This window comes from Centruroides sculpturatus, unplaced genomic scaffold (genome assembly GCF_000671375.1).
Source record: "Centruroides sculpturatus isolate CEXI.00-Female unplaced genomic scaffold, Cexi_2.0 scaffold37, whole genome shotgun sequence".
Lineage (NCBI taxonomy): Eukaryota > Metazoa > Arthropoda > Arachnida > Scorpiones > Buthidae > Centruroides > Centruroides sculpturatus.
The window spans coordinates 367,327-387,017 of record NW_019384346.1 but is presented as its reverse complement, the minus strand read 5'-3'; the positions used below and the strand labels follow the sequence as shown (position 1 = coordinate 387,017).

The following is a 19,691-nucleotide window of genomic DNA, read 5'->3' as shown; positions in this document are numbered from 1 at the left end:
AACTCAAGACAGCGTAAGCACAATTATTCCAGATATTACAGGTTCCGACAAGTAAAGAATTTTTATAGTCATGCCACAAATAAGCTATATATTGATTATTGACCATTTGTGACATGCTATAACGAGCAAAAATTTAAAAAAACTAATAGGTAGGTTTAAAATTAATAAATACAAATGTATTCTGGCAGTGAATGAGTTAATTATGCTTTCTATTTGCAAAACTCCTCAACCTTAACACAAAATAAGAAAAAAAGTGAATTTTTAAGAAATTTGCGGGATTTCCCGGGATAAGAAAAATTTCCCGGGATATTTCCCGGGTTAAAAAAACAACCGGGATCCCGGGATCCCGGAATCCCGTTTCAGAAACCCTAGTCAGAATAACCTCTAAATGAAAAGGTACTCTATTTGAAATTATAAAAGGAATTCTGTGGCTTAAACTCAAAGGAACGTGCATACCACACGTACATAGCATGAAATCTATATCGTGACCTTGAAATTAGGAGACTCCATAGGAATCCAATTAGGCGGCTCCGTAGGAAACATTGGTGTCCTGACCTTGTGTTTATAAACCTTGCGACAAAATACTGTACTGTATTAATGTTTGTCACGAGTCCTTCAGGCAGGTCGTCAAGAGGACGGAGGAGGTAGCGATTTTGCTCTGGGCCTGGAGAAAACTTATAGAAGCGTAGTGCTTCTTATCCTTATAAAATTAATGTTGTTTTTACCAGAAAAAATAAAATCTTTAAACTGGTATTTATTAATGAAGAAATAATTAATGCATTTCATTTGTTCAAAGAAAAAAATGGCAAAAGGAACCCGCTATCTGCTTGGTTAATATTAATTTTGTTTCAAAAGAGCGTAAAAAAAGCACATTTAAGCGTCAGAATATAATAAATTTAGTATGATTTGATGTCGAAATAATGCATTTGAACGCTGTATTTATAGCATTTCAGGTAATAAACAAAGCTATTTTTATTAGTCTACTAAAAGTGAAAATGTAGCTGTATGTTTAACGAAATGAAAGTTTATCCGTTTAAGATAATGTTTGCAATTTTTAAAGTAATTGAATTAATCTAAGATTATCGCGTATTACAAAGGTTATATCGAATTCCTATAGAAACTAAAATACATAACGAGCATTTCTCACGTGTTTATAACTTCAAATAAAATCAAACATACAGCATATTCGCCTGTTTTTCCTAGTTATAATGATGGAATAATCAAAATTAACTAAATAGCAGTTATTTTAAGTAATGAAGATTATACACAAATAATTGGAGTCTTTTTAAAAAAATTTTTTTATTCCTTCAGGGCTCATAGCATACGACTCGAAAATAAAATATTAAAATCTCCATTAATAAAAAAATCGACGAGACTAGCATCAGATTTAACATCATTTATTAGTCTATGACTTTTAGACCTGATCGCCATTATAAAGATTATTTTTTTAGCACTGTTTAATCTGTTTAGTGGCGCAGGATCTTACATTAGGTCGGCATCTGTGTACAGTTTAATTATGTGTCTTGTTTTTAATGGTATATCGTAATGGTCTTTTTATCAATTTTTATCTTCAAATGATATCAGTCCTTGACTGTAATAAAAACAGGATTTAAAAATGTCTGTAGGATTGATAGGATAAGAAAACGCAACACTTCGGCGATCTACACAGGAAAATCTCTCCCGCAGAACGTTCTATGGAAACTAGCCCTGTTCAGTTGTTAATGAGAAATTTGCTATTGTTTATTTGATGATAATTTTTCTATCTTAAGTTCATCATTAAGCCTTTTCACGACAGCTTTAGAACCCCGTTTTTATGCTATCAATAAATATGCGGTGTTTTAAAATCTATTAATTATTTTTTTGTAATTAGTTATAAAAGCTAATACAGGTAACCCCCGTACAACACGGCACTTCTATAGCATGGATTCACTCTAACATGGTTCGAGAATTGGGTAAAACCCTCGTACAACATGAAATGTACAATAATAAAAACTATTAAAAGCGAACTTTATCTAATTTTAAATTAGGGAAATCCCCGTACAACAGTTCAATAAACGTGATAAAGCTTTTAAGTACGAAAGCTATCTTATTTGACATTTTTCATTAGAGCGCGCACGTACTATCAGATTTTCCTGCATAATTTTCGTGAACTATTAGTACTTGAGTATGTAAATTTTCTTTTCCCATCTTCTGTCTATACACGTGGTCCTTCTCGAAACTTGTTTCAATGTTGCCAGATGTTTTTCCCTTATTCCATACTTGCTTTATTCTTTATAAGTGCTTAGCATCATAATTTCATAAGTGCTTAGCGCCATATAAGGAAATTTATAAAGATCTTTTAACTAAAAGCAAGCATTTCAAAATAACATACACTGGCGGAAATATTGAAAGTGTTACCCCCAATATTGTCGAAGACATATGAAATTGGGACAAAGGAATCTCTTTTTGAAGGGTATTGAATGATCAAAAATTAAATGAAGTATATACAGTGGTATGGAAATTATGACATTTTTATGCAAAATTTGAGACATTTGTTATGCAAAATTGCTATAGTGTTTAGTTTATAATTTGTGAACTGTGTTATGGAACATGACTTGTTATGGTTCACATGTTGTTGGTGACCAGTTATGCCATATCGACAAATGAGAACTCCGTACACCCGAATGTCTGACTTTGAAAGAGGTTGAATAATTGGCATGCCAGAAATGGGAGCATCATATCGTGAAATTGCCTGAAGGACTGGCCGTAATGCAATGCTTTATCAGTACAAAGAGTTTTCACACGGTGGATGCAGGAAGGTCCAGTACTCGCAGACCTGGCACAGGTCCATGCAGTAGGACGACGCTACGTGTAGACCGCCATATTGTGCAGATGGCAGTTGCTGACAGATGTGCGATGGCAGCACAGATCCAAGCAGTAGTTGCTGCCAGAATCACTCAGCAGACAATTGTAAAACAATTGCTTGATGCTGGGCTGAAATCTCGGACCCTCATGCAATGTGTTACCTTAACCAGATTTCATCGCCAACGACGGCTAACGTGGTGTGCTGCTAAACGTAATTGGACACATGAATAGCATACAATTGTGTTTAGTGATGAATTCCGATTCTATTTAGGCCAATGTGATAGTCGGCAACATGTCCGCTGGCGTGCTGGAGAAAGAGCCCACCCTGCTGTGATTTCAGAATGCCACTCAGGTCCAACTTCTGGTGTCATGGTTTGGGGGGCAATCAGTTACGACAGCAGAACCGAGTTGGTGGTTGTTGAAGGCACACTGATCACCCACCAGTATGTGGACAGGGTGATCCATCCAGTAGTCATACCTTTCATGAACCAAAATGGTATCTTCCAACAAAATAATGCCCGTCCTCACGCTGCTGCCATCACATGACAGGCCTTGCAAAGTGTCACAATCATGGATTGGCTCGTCCAGTCTCCAGATTTATCCCCTATAGAGCATGTCTGGGATGCCATGGGTAGACGGATTACGTCTCATAGCAATCCAGCGCGCACTGTACAACAACTGATTGCACAAGTTGTGCAGGCATGGAGAGATATACCCCAACAAGACATTCAAGCACTTATTGTTTCAATGCCTGCAAGGATCCAACAGTGTATCCATGCTCAAGGTGGTCATACCACTTACAGAAACATGTACCAAACAGCAATAAAACTTTGCGTAATTCATTTTATTTTTTGTTCATTTCTTCTGGGTATGCCCCTGTACATGTTTACCAAGCTTCATGAATGTCTATCAATTCCATCTGGGTGTAACACTTTCATTTTCCGCCAGTGTATTTTTTGCAAAATGTAGAGCATGGATCTGAAGATAATGAAGAAAAATGCTCAGAGGATAAGGATATCTTGCCAAAAAGAAAACGGCCTCGGTTAATAGTGCTTAGTGATGACGAAGAAAACATTGTTTAATTTATATTGATATGTATCACTTCTTAAGAAAATTTTAATAAAAATATTTTATCTTAATTATGAAAATATAATAGCATGTATTTTTAATTTTGGAACCTAACCCTCCTTTTCGTACTAGTTCTTTGTTTCGTATAACACGGATTCGCATAACACAGCAATTTTTGGAACATAACTCCCGTGTTATACGGGGGTTACCTGTACTTTCTGAACAATCAATGCGGGTACCCTGAAATCGTCTTGCGAGTCAGAGTCGCCATCACTATTTTACAGAATTGGAATTTTGAATGATATTTCTAAAGAATTTTCTATATACAATTGATAATATTAATTTTAAAATGAAATCTATCCAACTCGAGTTGATTTACTTCTGGAACTTTAAATGGATTTTATAAATTCCAACTGTAATCGTCATGAAATTTTGATTTTTTAATAATAATCATTATTCCAAACATTATCCAAATTCAATTTTTGAGAACAATGTTCAAGGAGGGCAGTTATTAAAATTCATATTGTCGTGAGAACTCTCTAGAGTAAATCCTTTTATTATCCACTCGTTTATTATATGTCCAGCGAAGCTTCATTAAAAGAATTGTACTGTACTACATTCTCTTGTTTTTATTGGCAAAATACTTTTTCACAATTTGCCTCGAACAATGCAGAACCTCGATTAATCGAGATCCTATTAGGATGTATTTCGATTTTCACTCATATTGCTCATATCGAGACGTGAACAACATCAATAAAAATCGAATCTCTAGCCAGCTGTACAGAGATTCTCCTCCTGTGATAAGAGAGAATTCGAATCCGATTTGGAACATAATATTTTTAAAATATTATGTTCCAATATTTGTTTCTTGGCTTGCTTTTCCATCTCTCGCTCATTATTCGACTGATCATATTACTACATTCTCTATAAAGATATTGTTATCTGAGGTTGTTCTGCAATGAGGTTGCAATGAATGATATGGAAGGCTGTTAGCCTTCCATATCATTCATTGCAACCTCATTGCTAGCCTTCCATACTATCCATTGTGGTCAGGCCATCAACCTGTCTGCTATCAGTAATTGTTCACTATCATGTGTAGAGTAACGGCACTTTTTTCGTGTATTTTAGTATTTTTTTTGTTTTTTTTAAATTTGTTATATTCTTATATCCGCATGAGTTTATTTCTTATTAAAAAATAAATAATACTTTCTGAATGTTATAAGCATATTTTCTTCCTTATTTTATGTTAAAAATTATTGTTTATATAATATCATAATATTAGATTTATTTTCTGTTAGAAATAAAAAAATTTTTAAATTTATTTTATCGATAACTTAAAAGTTTTTAAATCATTATTTTATCACAAAGTTCATACGATTTTAACTATTATCAATTGACCTTCGATATCTCCTGTATCTAAAAATAAGACAGATAAAGGATAAAGAGTTTCGAATTATGAAATCATCCAAGGATAGAAATAAATCTTGGTATTAAGTACTCTTATGGTAGATCAATGGTTTTCAACCGGAATGTCGCCACGATACTTTAGGGTGCCGTGAAATGGACAGATGAAAGAAGGCAACACAATACTTGGGCAATCTGCCAAGGGGAAGTGCCTTTTTAGAGAACTTTCTATAGGACATTGGACCCTATATAGATGTTAGACAGAAGGAGAACAGTCGGAAAACTCCATGTGGCCAGCCCGTTGGTGAGGCACGAATCCGCGACTCATTACCATTGTTTAGCGGTTTTATCCACTTGGCCATTGATGGGCTTTGATGCCGCGAAATATAGTGCTGAGCAATGTCATAACACTTTTTACGTGTATTATTAAAAAACAAAGCAGGGACGGATCTACTATGTAACTAATAAAGTTTAAGCTTTAAGGTCCTAATCCTTGAAGCAATTTGTTTTTAATGAGTGGAATTTACAACAAAATCTATGTATTTGTTTTGTTATTAAAATAAGGCAATTTTAGTGATAGAATAATAAGCCAATAGGTTAAAGTATTCAATATTTACCTTAGAATAATCTCTAATACACATTTCATAGGGTCTTAAAATGTCTCTGTACTGGTCAAATTTTTATATTTTCTCGGAGACCAAACCCCCAGCACCAAGGGCTCACTGGGGCTGGCCGAATTTATTTATGACCTACATTTTGGCAGTTTAATCTGCAAATTCTTCGTTTATGTACTGCTTAATAATACTTTGACTTAGTTCTTAGGCTAGATCCCCAAAACAGAGATAAAGAGACCGCCATAACAGTTTAAGTTTCAGGATACCAAAAATATAGGTCTGCCACTGACTAAAAGTGTAATAACTTTACAGTGATAAAAAAGTATGAGATGCCGCAAAAATAACCGGTTTTGGATTCTACGATTAGAAAAAGATTGGAAAATATTGTGGTAGGTGGAACAAATATCGTATAATATTACTTATTACATATATAAATTGATGAATTAAAATAAATTGTTGTAAATGTATTTTTACTAACTAATTTATATCTATTTGAAACTACATAAGAATGTAAACACTTAAAGAATCAAGATAAACATTTTTTTTAAATATTAGGCTACAAATTAAAGACTAAACTTGAAAAAAGTGAGTTAACATGTTCTTGCCCAAGGTCTTCAATTAAAATAATATATTAATATAAGCAAACATTTTTTTAATTCTAGAAATATGTACAAATTTTATAAATTAATTAACTTACAAACATTTTGTAATTACTTAATAAAATGTTGTATAAATTTTATACAAATTTTTTATAACATAATACAAATTTAATTGCCCCTAAGAAAATGCGAGAACAAAACAAATTTGATCATACAATTAAAGCATGAAACGAAACAATTTAACTATTATTATAATTGAATGTAAATGCAAATAGTTTCTCCACCGATTTTAATATGGAATATGATGTTGCATTTTCTATACGAATTGAGAAATCCTACACGAGAGATAAAAGTACACAAACGCAGTTCGTTTCCCAACATATAATCGGTTCTATTTCGATTTGTCTATAAAGTTGAAAACTTTTCCGCATAAATAAACAATAAAAATGCAGGAAAATAACGTGAACGCTTTTTTAACTATCAGAAAAATACACGTTGTAAAATAATATATAAAAATCTATTTTAAATGTTTTCAAATTTGAATTTTAAAAATTATCTTTCATACTGTTTTCAATCGATTACTTTTTTTGTCTTTTTTACTTTTCTTTACTTCTTTTTAATTTCAAACATTTATGAATTAATTTCATACAAACATGCTAATGTCAACAAGTTTGAATTCATCTGCAAGGAATTCAGACGAACAGTTTTATTCTTCATATTTATTTTAAATCATTTATCATAACGTTGAATATATCATAACTAAGGCCCTGTACACACTAGGCGTTTTTCAACGCGCGTTTTAAAGAACCAAGAGTTCTATGTAGCCGTACACACGCAAACGCCAAGCGCGCGTTAAACGCGCGTTTATAGATTTTTGTTAAAACGCGCGTTTTGCGGGCAGTTTACGGGCGCTTTGAGATATATGTGCTGCCTTATAGCGACGATGGAGGAGCACACACAATCAATTACTTTCTCGTCCATTTCCAAACTGAACCAGTGCTAAACGCCGAACTAACGCTCGTCGAACGCCGAGCTAACGCGCGTTTAACGCGCGTTGAAAAACGCCTAGTGTGTACAGGGCCTAAGGCTGTGTACACACTAGGCGTTTTTAAACGAGCGTTTAGCGGAGCGTGCGCACTGGCTCGGTTAGGAAATGGATGTGGAAGTGATTGCTTGTGTGTGGCTCCTCTATCGTCGCTATAAAAGATGACGGCAGAAGCAAAGAGAATTTTGGGTGGACCTAATATTACGAGATAGACTGACGCATAAAATGTTTGCGACGTTGTATCCAAAACTAAGACAAAATAAATTCAAGTTTTTTAATTATTTTAGAATGTTTATAAAATCATTTAACGACTTACTCCATATTATAAAAGTAGATATTACCCAAAAGCGCGCGATCGAATATACAGCAAAATGGTGGCGTAAATCTAGAAGCGCCCGTAAAGCGCCGGGAAAACGCGCGATCACATGTATGGTAACATGGCAGCACATATATCTCAAAGCGCTCGGCTAACGCTCGCAAAACGCGCGTTTTAACAAAAATCTATAAACGCGCGTTTAACGCGCGCTTGGCCAAAAGCGCGCGTTTGAATGTGTACGGCTATGTAGAACTCTTGGTTCTTTAAAACGCGCGTTTAAAAGCGCGCGTTTAACGCGCGTTGAAAAACGCCTAGTGTGTACAGGCTCTAACAGATAAGCCCAGCATTGCCCGGGCAAAAAATAACACCAAACATTAATATTACTGTATTAGATTATTTCGTACTTAATCTTTCTATTATATTATATTATAGTATAAAGAATTTTTTAAAAAGTGTTAGATTGGTCACTTAATGTGATGAATTCTTACGTAAGATGTCCTTTGTAGTCTCTTCCGCCCTGCGGGGCCCGGAATAGAATCCAGACAGATCGAAAATTCCCCGGGAATTTTTCGGGGGTGGTCCGTCCGGATATGTTCGTGCCCCGTCTCTCACCACCCGGCCGCCTCATTGTGGGCCTGGCCGAACCCATAATGGGCTTCTATAAAAGGTCCTCTTAGTGCCTTCAGGGTGGAAAGAGTTTAAAAAAATTTTTTAAAGTCTTCATATAAAACTTGTTTAAATAAAAATAATCCTGTCAAAATGCGAGAATAATTGTTTTTATATTTATATTTTTTTTCAACAGATTTTATAAACTACCTGGGAAGTATGTTCTCGTAAATATCGTGTTTATAAAAGAAATTATTGAGCTGCAGTTTGATAAACTGTAGATCTATAAATTTCCACTGTCCTCCCTCCCTCTGACCATAACTATATATGAACCGGAAGTCACGTTACTTCGACCAAAAGTTTCCCCCGAACGGAGTTAGATAGATAACCAACACGACTCTATTGCAAACAGAAAAAGTATGATGTGCAAAGGCAAGACACCACTAAAAGNCTTCAGCAACTTCAAACAAATTCTCTGCTAAAGTTTGGGCGCATTCAATAATTAAATTGGTCATCTAAAAAGATAAATGTTATTAAAATCTTATTTTAGATAATATTTTTTAATAATACTTACCATTTTTATTTTACTAAAAGTAAAAGTAGGAGTTATCAACACTCTCATTTGTCTCCATTTTTTACCAGTTTGTACATAAAGCATCCTATCTATAATAGGATCGACAAATAGAGGGGTCTAAATTAAAATAACTGTAATGACTATAATGATATATATAAGTGTATATTTTGTTTTCTAAATTAATAACTTACTCTTAAATCCACAAAGTATTGAAAATCTTTAACTAAAATATTCCTTATCCACTTTGGTTCTGCTATCATAAGAACTGGAGTAAAACCTTCATAAATACTGAAATAAGATCAAGTGTTTAAATAGTTTTATAGCTTTAGTACGTTATTAAGTATAAAAATATTTTACCCAAAAATTTTGCCGTATTTTTCGTACCATTTTTGATCTAATTTTCCCATTGGCTGCAACAAATTATTCGAATAAAACGTCATGTAAAGTTTATTAAATTTTAATATAAGACTTACAGTTCTGAAATCTAAGCCTTTTGAACCTGTAAAAATTATTGGAGGTACTTCGGGGATTCCAAGATTATACCAATAATCGAAGTGTTTTGTGAGAAAACTAAAAGAAATTAATTTATAAATATTCATATTATTATATTTTAATAATTAATGTAATACGAAGTTAATTAATTAATGTAATACGAATGTAATTAGTGAAAGATACGAAGTTAAAATATCTAAATTCTTATCTTTTAATTGTAGTTTGCTGTAATTTTTAAGTAGGCTACTGTTTCAAGGTTTAAAAATAAAAGGCATTGAAATTCCTTTCTCGGAAATCAGTAAATATAGGAAAATTTAGAAAAATATCATTTGTTTTCATAAAACTTATTATTTTATTGGTGTTTTTTCGTGTTTAAATCTTGTTATCTTCCAATGAAAACTGCTCACCAATGGCTGAGTGGATAAAACTTCTGGTAGTTGGTTGCTGATTCGCGCCGATTAATGAGCTGCCACGTGAAATTTCCAGGGTTTTCTTTACAAATATAACACTTGGCGTTAGAAGAAAACCGTTATTAGAGAGGTTGAGGCCGAAGTTTTCATCTGTAAAACGTGAACGTCGAACGTCGAGCGCTGCTTACAAGATAGCGGTGCTCGACGTTCGACGTTCACGTTTTAGAGATGAAAACTTCGACCGCAACCTCTCTAATTTTAAAAACCATCGTAGGCCCATAGTTTAAGTTTTGGAAAAAATCACAATGTTGTAATAAATAAACAAACTAATTATTTCTTGAAATATGCATATTTATCTGTGTGACTCTGTGAATGTAACTGATCTGAATTATGCAGTGTTAGACTTAGTGTGTTACTACATATAAAACCAAAAACTTATTTATATATTTTAATAAAAAATTAAAGTATATAAAATGATTTCCTTATTTTCATTTTATAAATTATTATATATTTAATTTCAGGTGGCTATGGTCGAGGCTCAAATAAGCGATGACTTACCAAATGGATTACTCATTATTTTTAGTATCTGTACTACTCTTTTGGTTTCTGTACATTTGTTAGCCCTAATGATATCTACATGTATATTGCCAAACATCGAAGCAGTAGCAAGCATAAATGGTTTCGCAACTGTTTCGGAATCTCCACACGAGACTATGCATTATTATATAGAAGCCTCTTGGATTTTTTCAACAGTTTTCGGCATTTTTTTATTTCTAATGGAAATTGCAATTTTATGCTGGATAAAGTTCGTAAGTTTTAGCACGTATGCCGCTTTAGCTGGAATTGCATTATTGATTCCATTTATTTTACTGTTCGTTGCATTTGCGATACATTTTCATCGAAAGCTCGTTTCCCATAAATATGAACAATCAGCAGACGAATTGAAAGAATTAGAAACAATGGTTACGCAACTACAGTCGAGCACAACGGATATATCGCAAAGTGGTCCGTATATTTTGAATGTTTGATTGATGATCATGATGAGAAATAAAAAGCTAAATAATCAATAAAATAAAAATATCAGATTATTAGAAAATATTTCATATATGAACAGTTATAGAAATTTGTTACATTTTTATTTTTCAAATAAAAAAAATAAAAATAAAAAAGATATTATGATTGTATTATTATAAATTAGATGATAAATTAAATGAGCAATAAAAATTTATTTTATTATATGGTTTTAATTTTCTTATTTTTAAAAATTATTTTAAAGATCTTTTTATAAACTTAAATAATTTTAGTCTAAATAAAACGATTTAAACACTTAATTACATAACAGTACATAACATATACATGTAAACATAAAGTATATAACCTACAGTATAGCCTATACAGCAATATACTGGATGATTATAAGAGTACTTCGTAATTAGAGTACGTCTATTCAACGCTGTTCATAGGTATATAACAGTCCAAATACAACCAAATTCGATGTAGTAATATTTTCCTAAAAAAAGAAATAGTAGGGCCAACTAAAATTCGTCTAAGTGCAAAAATAAAATTAAAAAAAAAATTCATTTGTGAGCACTTAAAAAGTGAGGTTTATCAAGGACATGAGCAAATTTGGTAGCTTTGAAAGACGATATCACACTACATGTGAGAAGCATCATAAAGAACCAATTACCAATGTGTTTAACGGATTGTTCAATCGCCTTCACGTTTACACCTTCAAAATGGAGACTACATTGAGCAGTATCCCGTGCATCGCTAAGTTCTGTATAGCATGAGTGTCTTGTACAGCACATAAAATGTTTGTTGTTTGCGCTAAAAGTGCCATAATGACGAGTTTTAATACTAAATTTTTAAAGAAAATGCTTTCACATGTACCGAAATGTCACCAAATTAGGTTGCATTTGGACTATAAATATTTCTCTTGACAATGTTGAAAACGAATATTTAAATTACGATCACCCGATATATAGTCTACACCAGTGATTCTCAAACTTTTTCGATCCACCGCCCCCTTTGTTCCATAAAGTTATACCCAACGCCCCCTAACCCATTTTCTCTTGTGTGAGAAAAGGATTGGAAATATTCTTAGGAAAACTTTTCTATGAATCTCACACTTTGTGCCCTTACTGTACATTGTTCTCATCATCTGGAAACCATTAAACGCAATGTTTCCTCTTATCAGCCCCAATTTTGCCTTTGGTCACCGTTCAATACCCTGCCTCTATCATAGATCTATTCATCGCGCCAGAAGGGGGCGTTATTGCTTACTTTGAGAAACGCTGAGCTAAAATAAAAGTCAATGTGTTAGAAATATTCAAGTTGTGACCTTCAATAAAAAATAAAAAATATATAAAATGTCAACATTTTATATATATTCCGTCAAATTTTTATATATAGAATTTCTGCCGTCGCCCCTCTATATTTCCTTAACGCCCCCCAATTCTCTTTGAGCCTTCTACTGCCCCCCTGAAAGCCTCCAGCGCCCACAAGGGGGCATTATCGCCCACTTTGAGAAACGCTGGTCTACACAATAAATATAGGACCAATATCCACGCAAAATCGGCCTCACTCACTGGAAACGATACAAATGAATATAGATAAAAGACACTCGTTGCAAACTTTATAACTTTATTTTAACATTACAGTATTTAATCTTACAGAAGATGCCAAAAGTGGTGTCTTTGTGCTTCTATGTATCTTTGTATCCGCGTAATCATCGTCAAACTGAAACTTACGTAAGATATTGATGTCGATAGCTTCAATGTTTCTGAGAATGTTTTTCCTTCATTCTGCGTATAGTTCTGGAATTAGACTCATACTCTATTTCTTTTAAATATTTCCTATAAAAGTTTACCTTATTAATGTTTCATAAGAACTCCTTATAAAATGTACATCACTAATGTTCATTATCTCAGTCGGGCCGATTTTCATTTCAATAGGAACATTCTATATAAGTTAGATTTGAAGAAGACTTCTACAAGAACTACAAGCAGTTTAACAATAAAACAAACGACGGTCGGGACAAGCCAGGTATTTTCGACAACGTTAGATCTTCAATGCGCCGGAGATGTGAGGCCTGCATCACTGTCCGTGGTCGTAATTTCGAGCATCTTCTTTGATTTTTGCTGTACTAAGAATAATAAACATGTTTCCTCACCTGTTCGTGTCCTTCCTTTCTTGTGTTTTGTGTCGTCACTACCGCGCCAGGAAAGCGTTTCCGACCATGCATTGCTATGTGATTTCCCATCGTCTAGGTGTACTCTATCTCTCCTGATAGTTTGTAACCGCTGTACTGATATACCCTGTATAGAGGATGTAGAGCAGGGGTGGCCAAACCGTGGCGCATGCGCCAAACTTGGCGCATTGGACGATTACAAGTGGCGCTTTAGTCAGTTCTGAGCAACATTGCCAGATTTGGCTTCTTTGCAATTAAGAATATTACATAGAAAATTAATTTTTTATAGTCTGTCTTGGCAAGTTCATTTGTTGCACAATTCGTTGCAATCAACTTTACAGATAAAATGAGTGTTCTCCACATAGTAAATTACAGTGTATGCATGTATGTTTATTTTCGATCAGTGCATAGGCGTCTAAATGACAGTGCTACCGTCCGGACAGTCCACGAGTCGGTTGGACTGCTACACCTGTTGACCTTTTTTTTTTTTTTGCTTCTACGATTCACGATACATTCGCAATCGTGTATGCCACTAATGTCAAACGGGACTATTTTGTACGGGTAACTACACCACCACCGCATTTTTTATTAATTTTTTTTCACACAACTGAATTTTGATCTTTTAAATTGAAATACCTGATTAAAGGGTGGCCGAAATTTTTCTCCGCCCCGGGCGGCTAACACCCACGGTACGCCACTGCGCATCTGAACTCGTCTATCAAAAAATTGGCGCATGGTATGCAAAAGGTTGGCCACCCCTGATGTAGAGGAAGACCACAAATGGAATGGATCGAAACAAGACTATATGAGTCTGAGTATTATATAAATAAATACTATATTATCAAACATACATATATTATTAGTACGGGGTGGCCAAAAATCCAGCTTTTGAACACTTTTCTTCCCATCCGTCAGTACCTCCAGTCGAAAGATAATCTGTCCCCCTTTTTGGAATCTTCCTTAAAATAATTAAGTGGTATACAATATCTCAAGAAATGAAATTTTTTAAAATGAAATTGATAAAAAATGAAAAAATAACAATTGAGTTTGAGTTTTTCAGCATCATATTATATGCATATAGACCATAATATATGTAATAACATAGCTCTATTCAAAGATAAGTTTAAGTTAACTGTGCAAAAGATTACCTCTAGAGTCTAGACGTTCATGTAAATTTTCGGTGAGTGATAATTAAATTTTCCTGAAAATTAAAAAGGAAATTCTTTTATATTAAGGAAGGAAAGAAATTAAATATCTTATTTAGAGATGAGACAGTTAATAATGTCTCGGTCTCGGTTCAAACTGCAAAAATCACTGCGAAATATTGATAATAGGCAAAAATCACTATGCAAAATTCATTAAAACGAAATAAAAATAGATATGTTAAACATATGTAATGTACTGTATATACATAAATATTCATATAAAAACATTTATATTTATTTATTCATTAGAAATGAATAAATAAAAATTTGATTAATTATTTATAATGAATCAAAAATAATAACTATTATTATTTATTTAATCTGTTTATCACGTGTAAACTACAAATATCCAAATGTGATATGAAAAATTTTTGGATGGATTTCAGGTGAAATTACAATGGCCATTATCGTTGCAATTTCAGTATCTACAGATTTGTACTCTTCATTTAATAAAAATTTTAAAATTATAATTAATCCTACCATTAAGATTAAAATTACCACATAAATAAATTTTGTAAAACATTGAAAGAAGATAAACATTTTTTTATATATATTTGATTAATTTTATACAAAATTAATGAGTAGCTTTAGTTCATTAGAATTTCTGATTGTCATTGATTTTGCAATTTTAAACATTTATATTAACAAATATGATATTTATTCTTAACTTACGATAAGATATTTTAAAAAATAATGTGATAACAAGTTTAACAAAGCTATAATAGAGCATAATATTTATACTAATCTGGTACTGTCTTCTTTTATACTACACTGATAATAATTGATATACTCAGAATATATAAATAGCACATCGACTATAGTTAAAGTTAAATATAACATGTATAAGTTATTATATGATGCAACATTAATATTTAAATATAAATAAATAAAATTATATATAATATAAACGCATATAACATATACACAGAAGCACACGCATACATTTTATACTGTACAGTATATGTATACATTTGAAGTAAAGCTGTCCATAAATTATGTAACGCAGGTATAGGTGGGTGAGTATGTAGGTAATCGTAACGATGTATTACAATGGGTGGGGGTGTTACAATGCTAGGGTCTCAATCTTTGCGTAACAAAATGATTCATTTTTGTTTCTGAAGTATTGCATAGATAACCGTAATGTTTACATTACTGCTTTGTACGTTATACATGTAATTGATAAAATAATGTAACGTTCTGCACTCTATACTGTGTATTATTCGTTAATACAATCAAGGGGAAGCTATACTTTGATCAAGGATATGAGTAGGGGGAGTCGTTATAAAGGAGTATAAAGGGTAGGTCACCCATCCAAAAGTCAAATATAATGATTTCAATCGGAAAATATATCTCTTAGTCGGAAAAAGACCAAATGATACAGCCACGAGCCGTTACAGGTCGGTCAGACATACGTGAATGTATAACTTTATAAATATATTTAATTTAGTGACGCTACTGGATATGTGTTACGTAATTTTGAGGTTGTATATGTGCGACAGCGTTACGGAACGTTACAGGTGGTGAGATGGTAGTTGAAAAGTATACATAATTTATGGACAATCCCACATATGAAAAAATATATAAAATAACAAAACATTAATCATTGTGTATGCATATAAAGAATATATTTATAATAAATTTTAATTTTCATATTATAATTTCTCAAAAATTTCCATTTAATCTTACGTTATAAAAACTAAAAGTTGGTCTAGGTTACCGGTAGTGATGACCTCGTTCTCGATATACTGACATTAAAGGAACGCGCTTACTTGACGTTCTCTATGACGTCATTGTACACATGGCTAGCACGTGAAACAGCTGATTGATACGCTTAATTCCTTTTATTAGCAATTTACATCTAGACTTCGACATCGGTTTAAAGGTTTGTGATTAATGTTTTAATTTTTTAAAATTATTTCCCCTATTTGAAACAAATCGGAATAATCAATACACATATGAATTATCAATATATTGATGAAAAAAAGATGTCAATTTTTCTTCCTCCTGTTTGCCTGGAGGCAAACTAATAGTTGTTATATAAAATAATGTTAGGTGTTGATATATGTATATTCTTTCTAGACAAGTTGAAATTAAACCATCCTTGTTAAATTTATATATTATATAAATTTAGTCGTCAATATTTTTAGTTCTAACGCTGTAGAAAATATTTAATAACATTAAAAATACGTATAATAGATTAAATGTGTTAAAGAACCTAAGGTTATAAACTAAAATAAATAGAAAATTATAACAAATAGTTTATATTTTGTTGATATAATATTTGCTTATTTAAAACGTAAAAAAAAAAAAAAATTAATTTACTTAAAATAGAAATATGACGAAAGATTCTTGTTTATTAAAAATATTAAAAAGATAAAATGTGTGCAATTTCAAAATTTAATTGATTATTTTTCAATTATTTACTATCTCCTTAGGGCAAGTTGAAAATAGCCAAGAACAAATTCGTTAATTAAAACTAAAATAGTGTCTAAATTTTTAATTGAAAAATAATTCTTTGTAGCGGAATAAATGTGATTACGTATAGAAACAACTCAAATAATTGAAGAATCTGCCTTCAACTTCTGAACTAATATTACGCACAATATATATATATATATACTATTATATATACTATATTATGCATTAAATATAAAAATTATATAATATAAAATATATTGAAACATACACGTACACACAAATATTTATATGTATGATGCACATATTCATCATACATATGTAGTCTATCAATATATATGTATATATATTATTTGCGTTCAAAATTATTCGCATGAAATTAATGCAAAATAAAATATTGCGAAACAATCAAGAGAACAAANTTTAAATTTTGGTATTGTATAGATGATTTTATCAGAACAAAAAAATTTATCACTTACAATCTTGCCTAAAGCCATTGTGCATCGAACGGCCATCATGTTTGTTTACATTTTACAGCCTTTATTTGTTAATGCATTGAAGCTTACTTTATTTTGTCGTCATTTTAGCACTTTCTCAGTTTTATTTTTAAATTTCGTGCATATTAGTTTACAGTTAAATTCAATCAAAACTCAAAGGGAAAAGTGTATTAGTGCTACCATTTAGTAAGTTACGACTATAACTCAGAATGCCAAGTACTTAAAATATATAGCACAATTAGCATTACTTTTAAAATTGTTAGAAATTGGCAACAGATATGCTATATGCAATGCCATACAACTATTCCTTTATGGAATCATTTAAATAAAAACATGCAAGTATTTACAAAACTGAGAAAGGTGAACCCCAGTCGAAATCTTCACATTCACGGCTAGTGCAGGAAAAATTTGACGTGCAAATGAAAGATGTTGATCTTGAATCTGCAGATGTTCCTCCTAGTCCAGATTCTTCTGTTGGTTCTGATGGACTTCTCTTGCAGATTCGTCCCGATAGTATTAGCTTACTTCAAGCAGTCAAACCTGGGCCTTTACGTGATTCTGGTAATGCTGATAGTGTTTACTTAGATAATTCGTATATTTATAATAAAAATTAGTTTAAGGTTTCATTCTACAGTGTATTTCACATATAATTTTAAAAAATTATTTTACGTATTTAAATTTTTTTTTTTTTGTATGTCTAAGGTTGGTGATTAGATGTATTGGAATAGGGAAAAGAAGTTTTAAGCTTTGAAATTTTATAATTATTTTAAGAAAGTATGAAATTAAGAAGTTGATTTTAAAAATGATTAGTTTAGCTACATATAGGCCTAAATGCGATGTTCTGATTGTCTCACGTTTTTTAACCATTCGGTTATCGTAAGGAACTCTTTAGAATGACGTACCGGTACATAAATTCGATTTTCTATTTTAGAAGAATAAAAACTGAATCTGTTCTCCTTCTAAGTGGAGAAGCAATTTTTCCAATAAAAACAACTTAAAAAGGGTTTAACAGATATAAAGTGCATTCAAAAACATCAAAAAGTCAGTAATCTAATACAGCTAGACTATATAATAGAATGTCTGAAGGCTGGTCTAAAGTTAAGTCTGGTATTGTGCGACAGCGTTACGGAGCGTTACAGGTGGTGAGATGGTAGTTGAAAAGTATACATAATTTATGGACAATCCCACATATGAAAAAATATATAAAATAACAAAACATTAATCATTGTGTATGCATATAAAGAATATATTTATAATAAATTTTAATTTTCATATTATAATTTCTCAAAAATTTCCATTTAATCTTACGTTATAAAAACTAAAAGTTGGTCTAGGTTACCGGTAGTGATGACCTCGTTCTCGATATACTGACATTAAAGGAACGCGCTTACTTGACGTTCTCTATGACGTCATTGTACACATGGCTAGCACGTGAAACAGCTGATTGATACGCTTAATTCCTTTTATTAGCAATTTACATCTAGACTTCGACATCGGTTTAAAGGTTTGTGATTAATGTTTTAATTTTTTAAAATTATTTCCCCTATTTGAAACAAATCGGAATAATCAATACACATATGAATTATCAATATATTGATGAAAAAAAGATGTCAATTTTTCTTCCTCCTGTTTGCCTGGAGGCAAACTAATAGTTGTTATATAAAATAATGTTAGGTGTTGATATATGTATATTCTTTCTAGACAAGTTGAAATTAAACCATCCTTGTTAAATTTATATATTATATAAATTTAGTCGTCAATATTTTTAGTTCTAACGCTGTAGAAAATATTTAATAACATTAAAAATACGTATAATAGATTAAATATGTTAAAGAACCTAAGGTTATAAACTAAAATAAATAGAAAATTATAACAAATAGTTTATATTTTGTTGATATAATATTTGCTTATTTAAAACGTAAAAAAAAAAAAAAATTAATTTACTTAAAATAGAAATATGACGAAAGATTCTTGTTTATTAAAAATATTAAAAAGATAAAATGTGTGCAATTTCAAAATTTAATTGATTATTTTTCAATTATTTACTATCTCCTTAGGGCAAGTTGAAAATAGCCAAGAACAAATTCGTTAATTAAAACTAAAATAGTGTCTAAATTTTTAATTGAAAAATAATTCTTTGTAGCGGAATAAATGTGATTACGTATAGAAACAACTCAAATAATTGAAGAATCTGCCTTCAACTTCTGAACTAATATTACGCACAATATATATATATATATACTATTATATATACTATATTATGCATTAAATATAAAAATTATATAATATAAAATATATTGAAACATACACGTACACACAAATATTTATATGTATGATGCACATATTCATCATACATATGTAGTCTATCAATATATATGTATATATATTATTTGCGTTCAAAATTATTCGCAT

The 19,691-nt window shown here is 31.6% G+C and overlaps 2 protein-coding genes across 4 annotated transcripts in view; one reads left to right on the top strand and one right to left on the bottom strand.

Moving 5' to 3' along the window:
- LOC111635850 overlaps positions 1–19,691 on the top strand; it is an 80,573-nt gene that overhangs the window by 12,454 nt on the left and 48,428 nt on the right. Inside the window, exon 1 of one of the 3 annotated variants that reach the window (XM_023380972.1) lies at positions 16,239–16,249. The exons of 1 other annotated variant lie outside the window; for it this stretch is intronic. The gene's annotated coding sequence lies outside the window, so the exon portion shown is untranslated. Of the gene's footprint in view, positions 1–16,238; positions 16,250–18,646; positions 18,784–19,691 lie in introns of those variants that run through there. One more of the 3 variants, XM_023380963.1, reaches the window with a different exon arrangement.
- Positions 8,940–11,812, bottom strand: LOC111635602 (cytochrome P450 3A21-like). Its single transcript, XM_023380613.1, has 6 exons — positions 11,700–11,812; positions 9,544–9,640; positions 9,428–9,480; positions 9,262–9,358; positions 9,071–9,187; positions 8,940–9,011 (listed from the first exon to the last, which is right to left on the bottom strand). Exons 1-6 carry the CDS (start codon positions 11,810–11,812, stop codon positions 8,940–8,942), a joined length of 549 nt encoding a protein of 182 aa, XP_023236381.1.